Source organism: Rhinolophus hipposideros (assembly GCF_964194185.1).
Source record: "Rhinolophus hipposideros genome assembly, chromosome: 17".
NCBI classification, from domain to species: domain Eukaryota; kingdom Metazoa; phylum Chordata; class Mammalia; order Chiroptera; family Rhinolophidae; genus Rhinolophus; species Rhinolophus hipposideros.
The window spans coordinates 39,894,069-39,902,971 of record NC_138063.1 but is presented as its reverse complement, the minus strand read 5'-3'; the positions used below and the strand labels follow the sequence as shown (position 1 = coordinate 39,902,971).

At 38.6% G+C, this 8,903-nt stretch overlaps 1 protein-coding gene across 1 annotated transcript; it reads left to right on the top strand.

The window, feature by feature from the left end:
• Positions 1-1,946: 1,946 nt before the first annotated feature.
• HRH4 (histamine receptor H4) lies at positions 1,947-5,874 on the top strand (the record flags this gene model as incomplete). Its single annotated transcript, XM_081078380.1, has 2 exons — positions 1,947-1,963; positions 5,703-5,874. The coding sequence occupies 2 exons, from the start codon at positions 1,947-1,949 to the stop codon at positions 5,872-5,874; spliced, it is 189 nt and encodes a 62-aa protein (XP_080934506.1).
• Positions 5,875-8,903: the final 3,029 nt, after the last annotated feature.

Genomic DNA, 8,903 nt, shown 5'->3' with positions numbered 1-8,903 from the left:
TTGCCCAATGTATCTCTTTGATCTGGCTGTTCCTTTTATGATAAACTAGTGATCTAGTAAGTAACGAGTTTTTCTGAATTCTGTAAGCTGTTCCAGAAAATTAATTCAACCCAAGAAGAGGGAAAGTATCAGAATTGAGTTGAATTCTCAGGCACCTTGCTGGTGTCTGAGAATTGTTTGTTGGTATGGGGGTCCTCCTGTCCCCCATGGTGGAATTGGGTGTGGGGACCAATTTATATACATTGATAGCAAAAACTGGGACATATTTGTTAGCATGTGAGTTGGACCCCTAGCTATAGTGTATGGGCCTTGGGGATTCCTAGTCCCCTTAACCTTTAGAACTCCTACCAAGAATTTAACCCAGGGGATGGCAAACTTTTTTTTGTAAAAGGATCAGATAACAAATATTTTAGGCTTTGCAGACCATTCCGTCTCTGTTGCAACACAGGCCAGACCTGCAAAATAAGCTTTCTCAACCAAGTTTGACCTACTCTCAGGAAAAATCTACTCTCAGATGGTTTAGCACTTCATCAAATCCAGCACTGAGGTCACAATGAATTCTATCATATTCTGTTTATTTTGTGAAGATATTCTAAGCACCCTTATACCTTGAGTTAGGCCAACTTTGTCTCATAGTGTCTTCTGCTAATAGATTTGTGTCCATGGTAGCACTGGGTGGAGGGTGGCATGTATCTTCCTGGGTGGCTCAGTTCTAGGACATGAATCTAAAGTATGATACAGCTGGACATAGCTCCCACATTCAAAAATCCCAAAAGGGAGTACCCAATGTAACCCATGAGACAGACCCCTCCCCTGTTTGTCTACAAATTGATCTAAGAAAGGTAAAAGTTGGGATGGTGGTTGCTATTACTCTTTGCTGCAGAAGCCTGTGGGGTTGTGACTGATGTTGTCTCTGCCCAACCTGATCCCCTTTGGCCTTATTGCTCTAGCTTGGACCTGCTGACCTCCCATCTGTCAGCATCTGCATTTCTTTTCCAGGCAGCTTTCTCTGGAGGCCTGAGACTGCTCTGCATGTGCACCTCAGGCTGAAAATACTGAAGAATTAATGCCACCCTCAAACCCTAGCAATCTCCAACCCATGACTTATGGTTCCTTCACAACGGGAATAGTCTGAGGGTCATGGTCTAAATTGGCTTCCAGAGGATCCCAGTGGGATTAAACTTTCGATAGCCACAGTGTTGACTTGACAATTCACTTTTAATGGCCTTCTTCCCTTCCCTACTCTTCTCCCAGTACTCCGGGAATCATCTCTTAAATAAACTACTTGTACAGATCTTTGTCTCAGGATATGCTTCTGGAATAATGTAAACTTACCTGCTGCTCCTCACCTTCTCTGGGCTCTTCTTCTCTTGTTGGTTTTGAATACGCACTGATCCCAGCTCTTCATGGTAAGCCTTCAGAAGAGTCTGGCCAGTACTGTGGAGAGCAGATTGGGTATTATGCCCTTGGTCTTGTGACTGACCTCTTCGGCTGCACAAAGGATGAGCCCTCACCGTATAAGCTTTCAGAAGTTCCCAAGTGAATGCTCTCTCAGCCTTAATTTCCATTTTTATCTTCTGTTTCATCCTTGAAGTCTTTCATCTTTGACCAGCACCTTTTTACCAAAGCCCTTGCCTCTCCACTTCCTGGGATTTTTATTTTATTTTTATTTTTTTTATTTTTATCCCCTATAGAAAAGATCAAGTTCCAGCATCTTCTTGTATCCAGGAATTTTGACAACCTCAAGTTTCCACTGCATGCTATTAGGCTGTCTGCTTTCTGCCAGGTAAGAGATGTCCTAGAAGTGTGTGTGTGTGTGTGTGTATGTGTGTGTGTGTGTGTGTGTGTGTGTGTGTGTTGGGGGCGAAGTGAAGAAGAGATAATAAGGGTGAGAAATTATGACCATAACTGTTTTTTCCTAAAGTATCTGGAATTTAACTGCACTAATGGTGACATGGCGAAGGTAGACTCACAGGAGCCAAGATGACAATACGTACAAATCTGTGGTTTATTGCAGGAAGAGGATCCAATATAGTATGAGCACAGCCCAGGGCTGCTTTACAGGGAGGGGTTTGGAGAAACCAGGCCTGAGGTCCAAATGTCCTCTCTTTGTAAAGGCCACACATATCTGCTTCCTCTAAAGGTCCAGGACCCTCTGACAGGTGCATGGGACCCCTTGAAACCAGGGAGCCCAAATCAAAGTCTCTGCTGGGGTTTCTTACATTTTGCTGGTAATATAGACATATTCTTGCTACATAATCAGCCTCAACAGCACAGCCCTCTGAAGTCCCATAGAGACCAGGTGCAAATCATCAATCTCACTGTTATCGATAAACAATGCTAAAAGTTGGAACAAACTGGCCCCAAACTCCTCAGACCCATAGTTACAAAGCAACACTCTTAGCACATTTTATGTCTTGATCAAGGGGTTAGTGCCTTGCAGTAGTTTAGAAAAACAATTCCGGTCAATTCCAGGTTTTCTGGAATCACCCCTCACAGCATAGTCCAGCCCTTTGACCCGTGACCAAGGTCTTTTTAAGACCTGATGATACCTCTTGATTTGACAGCAACTATTTGCCCTAAAGCATCATATATTCACGTAGGCAATCAAAATGCACCAAATTGCAAACACCTGTAAAAACTATGAATAGTAAGGGATTAGTATGGATTTGAATAGACAGCTGACCAACCCAATAATATTAGCACAGAATAGCAAAAACTTTCTCATAAGTTGGACTAACTTTATAATTATTTTGTCTCCCTGACTTAACAGCAATCTGCACGTTAAGGTATACATCTACTGAGTGAATGAGAATACAAATTATTATTCATCAAGTCTAAATCTTCTTCGATCCAATTCTCCTCCGTAGGGATAACATCATGAAAGGGGTTTAATTCAATTTCACAATACATTTGATCAACCACCTCCGTATTATCACAAATTTTATTAGCTTCTATAATATTAAATTTATCTATGATTTCTGTGTTACACCATACAGTAAAATCATGGATACATCTTACATTATACATCAGATGTAATTACATATCATTATTATGTTCTTCTCAATAAAATCTACCTTTTCTCATAGGAATATAGGTTAGAAAACTTGTCTGTTATTTCAGGATTTCAAACCTCTTGAAAACACAGCCAAATACCTGGTTACGTGGTTTGAGAGATAGCGTTTCACAGGGAGTTGTGTCCCACAGTTGGGTCCATCTATTCTCCATGAGGGGCCCTCTAGTTCTGTTTAAAGTTTGTCCAATGCCCATGAATTATATTATATGAAAGGAATGGTTAGCACTCAGTCATGGCACTAAAATTGTTAAAGAGCACCTCAGTAGATTGAATTTTCCAATTACAAATTTCCATAGACTGTGTAGCCCATAAGTCTCCCATGCTCTGAGAATCTCTGGCTATTGGGCCTGGGAGAGCTCAGACTCTACTTGAATTAGGAAAATGGGAACCCAGCTTTGTTGATATGCAATTTTGGTTCCAACTCTGTTGCCTTAGTGTCTGCTTTGATTGCAAGGCCCACTTTCCCAGTACTGTGTTGCAATTCCAGTTGTCGTCCTGTCTTTCCTCCTGTATGAGCATGCCTTGGAGGAGCATCCCATTTGCTCCGAAAATCTCTTTCTTTCTTTTTTTACTTCCAAAATATCTTTCCTCATCAAAAGTGAATTCCTTATCGTCAATTACTCTTAGCTCAGCTCCTAATTGTCACAAGGCTCTCTTTTTTCAAGCAGGCAAAAGCTGTTTGATACACCAGACTTGTTGTTGTTGAGTAATAACTGCATTCTTATGGTTTGGAAATAAACTTGGGACCCAACAATGTAGACTCCCTTAGCCTAAGGTCCCAGGAGTAGTCCTCACTACAAAATGGGCTTTGTTTGGGGGATACCATAGTGTTTCCCATAGCCATCCACATAGAATTTCTGGCTTTTCACTCTCAGGAATGAAGGCCCACCAAATTAGACTAAATTCTTTTCCTCTGTCAATGATCCAAATGTCCCAGTTGTCCCTCCACCTCTTTATGGCTTTCCAACCACAATAACAGGACAAAGAGCTATTTTTACACATAACATTTTGACAGATGGGAGGTGCAGGAGATGAACTTCTACTGTTATATCCCAGTACCTTAAACCTTCATCATCAAAATTAATGGCCATGCAGTTGTTCTCCAGATTCAACCAGATACATAATCCCATAGTTTTCTTCCTAACCCAGGGTTTCAATAATAGCTCTATCCTGTGAAATGGGAATCAAACGACATAGCCTTATTAGTATTATTCCATATAGTTATAGTCAGAGCTTCCATCTGTTAATCCATTCTGAGGAAACAGACCACTCTCAGAAGTATAATGTATATTCACAGGGTTGGCTGTTGTTCTGCTTACTTTGTGTTTATTCAAAAGAGATGATTTTGGCAACCACAATTCTACACCCAATGGGGACCTGAGTCAAAGCTGAGAGAGAATAATATTCTCTTGCTCTACACTTCTCTTAAGGCTCCAAAATTATGTCAGATTTTCCACTTTGTAACATCCATTTATTAGCTACCCTCCCTTCAGCAATTATTTCACCTTTCTTCCATTAATCATTAATTTAAATCCAAATCTTTCTCCCTAATGTAGTTTTCCTTGGTCAAGTCACTGGGCTGGTCTATATTGCTAGTAGCAAGTTGAGAAATTCCAGGGTTCCTGTTAGGTCCAGTCCCAGTCAATGGAATTATTTCTTGCACTAGGCAAAAACATTTGTTAAGAGTCAGCCCCAGTTTAGCAAAGGGCACGGAATAGATAGTTCATCCCACCATCTCTATGGAATTTTTGCATTTAGTTTCAAATTAATATACATATTCCTTTGTTTTATAATAATACCAGATTTGGGAATTCTTAATGATGTGTCTGGTTTTAGGGACTGTGAGATCCACCACTGGAAAAGAAAATTATGGTGAAGTAAGGAAGACTTGCAAGTAAATTATACCCCTTACCCCTTTTCCTCTAATTCTACCACAAAAGTATAATTGTCTATCCAACAGAAACCCACTTTTAGTCCCCCTTTGCTGCACAGAGCCCTGTTTGGTATACCCAGACTCTTAGCCCCATCTCCCCATCTCAAGGAAACTTCTAGGGTCCTCCTGGTGTCCCCTCTTGCTCTGTACCTTGGAAACTCAAGACACTAAGTTGGGGCACTGCATGGCTCACTGAATTTTCTTTCCTTCTCTCACCTGACCAATAATATCCAGTGCTTTGAAAAACCACTGTTTCATATATGTTTTCCAGATTTTTTGTTGTTTCAGATGGGATGGTGAATCTAGCCCTTGATATTTTGTCATGATTAGAAGAGAATGTTTAACTGACTGCATCTATATTAGTTGTAAAAATGAATCTTATTTGAACCCAATTTCTTACCTATATAATGTATCACATATATAATATTGCTCTATTAATGGGAGGTGGATAGATCACATTAAAATGTTTAAGATAAAAGTTTCACTGTCTTTTGGAAATACTTTTTTTTCAGTATTAGTTAAAAGGAAACTGTTACCACAAGTTTGCTTATCAAGATCAGGAAGTACTGTTATCAGCATTAGATTTTGAAAAATATTGTTATGAGCAGAAGACTATATATTGTAGGTTTACAATTAGAAACTTACTTGCAGAATTGTCTTGCTGGATTAATTTGCTATATTGAGCTTCACTAGCATTACTTTAGCATTTTTAATGGGCTTACTAGCTTTTGCTATAATGCTAGGAAACACCATTGTCATTTTAGCTTTTGTGGTGTATGAAAACCTTAGACATCGAAGTAATTATTTTTTCCTTAACTTGGCCATTTCTGACTTCTTTATTGGTAAGTTACATCTCTTTATTTAAGATAAACTTTTCCAGTTATAATTTATTTATAAAACCTTAAAATAGGCTTTTGTTATTTCAAGGAAGTATGTGAAATTGGGAATGATTAAAAACAAAAAGGTTAAGGATTAAAGTTCAGGGGAGGCTATGTGGAACTTTGGGAAAATGCTATACATACGTGAATCAGGTTTGTAGGGAATTTTCATCTGAAAACAGTTGATTTTCTTTTTATAAAAGAAAAGTAAGTTCAGAATATTTCCAAAATTGTTTAATCTAAGAGGGAATTGTTTTTGGAGCCATTCTCCTTGTATGTTTAGGTTATAAGTATTACTCTTTAAATAAGCATAGTTTCCTTAGTATCAAAATGTTGGAGTAATAGGAAATAATGTATATGCTGGTAACTGGCACAATCATAAAATGGGATATTCAGGTCAATTAAATAGTATAACTAATAATATTATTTTATGATATAGTATAGAATATTATAAAATATACCTAACACTAAACTACCTTGCATGTAATATGGCATTGTGGCATTATAAGAGATCATAGTAATCACATTTTTTGAAAACATGTACTTTGTAATTTTGCACTGCTTGATGATCATCGATTTTTAACTGTTTATCATAAGTAAATGTGCAGTCAGCTGATGGTATTATTTTATAGGAGCTTCTAGCATAATTTAATCTGTCACTGTCTATAGCTACATAAATGCTTGCATTTATATTAAAATAAAACAAAACTCATAGAATACTTAGTGTATGGCCTGGAACACGGTGGGTATCTTCCTAAGTGAGGGCTCCAGACTGGCTGATGTGCAGTGGCTGTGTGGGAACTATAGGCGGTGAATCAGAGTGTTTGGAATCTATATAATGAAGGCACTTGAATACTAATGTGAGTCTGGATTGGAGTTTAGTCAGCAGGCAATGTGGAGATTGAAAACATTTTAAAGCAGGTGAGTGATTGGATGAATCGAAGCTTTACCTGAGAGGCATTAGCAGTGGGAGAAGCTGGAGCAGGGGGCAGCTTGATTTCAGAGACCATCCTATAGCAATCGAGACAGAAGTCATGTAGGAAGACTCTGGGCTAGGGTGAGGGTAGAAAAGAAATTTGGGAGGCAAAGCCTATAGGACCTCATGCTGGTGGTTGTGAACCAGAGCAGAGCTCATGGGAAGTTTTCTGTAGCTTTAAGCCAGTAATTCTTAATATTTGGAGTCATGAGACCTAGAGCTCCAGAACCACGTGGTGATGGCAGATTAGAGCATCACATGTGGTCAGTATTGTGGGTGTTCTGGTTGACTGTGTTTCAGAACTGGCCTCCTGTAGAGAATCTAAATTTGTGGTACCTGAGTAGCTTCCAGACTGAATTGAGTGTTGGGAAGCAAAGATTTTATTATTTCAGGGTGCTTTTTTATTTTTTTTAAGATTTTTATTAAAATATAGCTAACATATGATATGTTAGCTATATATCACCCTTCACCATATTGGTCTTAGGTGTACACCATAATTATTCAACATTTGTATACCTAAAGAAGAGATCAATGTGATATGTCTAGCAACCATCTGACACTGTACTATGCAATCACAATATTATTGACTATATTTCACATGCTGTACATTATATACCCATGACTTATTTGTTTTATACCTGAAAATTTGGACCTCTTATTCGCCCTTCACCATTTTTCACTCTTCTTAAAGTTTTTCAATTACAGTTGACATTCAATATTATTTCATTCTAATTTCAAATGTTCAGCATACTGGTTAGACATTTATTTATATAATTTAAGAAGTGACCCCCCCCCGACTAGTGTAGTGCCCACCTGAAACTATACATAGTTATTAACATATTGTTGACTATATTCCTTATGCTATACCCTACAGCCCCATAATTACTTCGTAATAACTTATTTGTACTTCTTAATCCCTTCCCCTTTTTCACTCCCCCCAACCCCTTTCTATCTGGCAACCATCAAAATGTTCTCTGTATCTACAAGTTTGTTTTTTTTTTTTTCCTTTTGGGGAAGGGGAACAGGACTTCATTGGGGAACAGTGTGTACTTCCAGGAGTTTTTCCAAGTCAAGTTGTTGTCCTTTGAATCTTAGTTGTGGAGGGTGCAGCTCAGCTCCAGGTCCAGTTGCTGTTGTTAATTGCAGGGGGCGCAGCCCACCATCCCTTGCGGGAATTGAGTAGTGGAACCGGCAACCTTGCGGTTGAGAGCCTGCACTTCAACCAACTGAACCATCTGGCACTGGCCCATGTGGGAATTGAACCAGCAGCCTTCGGCATTAGGAGCATGGAGCTCCAACCACCTGAGCCACGGGGTTGGTCCGCGTTTGTTTCTTTTTTGTTTGTTTGTTTGTTTATTTTGTTCTTTAGATTCCACACACAAGTGAAATCACATTGCCTCTGTCTTTCTCTGTCTGACATATTCCACTTAGCACAGTATGATCTGAAGTGAGTCACTTGTAGGCAGCATACGTAAGGATCTTGTTTTCTTATCCATTCAGCCACCATATGTTTTGATTGAAGCATTTAATCCATTTACATTTAAAATAATTGTTGGTAGATATGTAGTCATTTCCATTTTATTATTAATATTTTGTTTTATCTTTTCTTAAAAAAAGATTTATCTTAAAGAAGTCCCTCTAATATTCCATGCAATACTGGTTTGGTGATGATGAATTCTTTAGCTTTTTCTTGTCTGAGAAACTCTTTATCTTTCCTTCAATTCTAAATGATAGCTTTGTGGGGTAGAGTAATCTTGGTTTTAAGTCCCTGCTTTTCATCACTCAGAATATTTCATGCCAATCCCTTATGTCCTGCAAAGTTTCTATTGAGAAATCAGCTGACAGTCTTATGGGAGCTCTCTTGTAGGTAACTATTTTTCTCTTGCTGCTTTTAAGATTCTTCCTTTGTCTTTAACCTTTGGCATTTTAATTATAATGTGTCTTGGTGTGTACCTTTTTGGATTCACCTTGTTTAGGACTCAGAACTTCCTAAGATTGTATGTCTATTTCCTTCACCAGGTTAGGGAAGTTTTTTCGGTC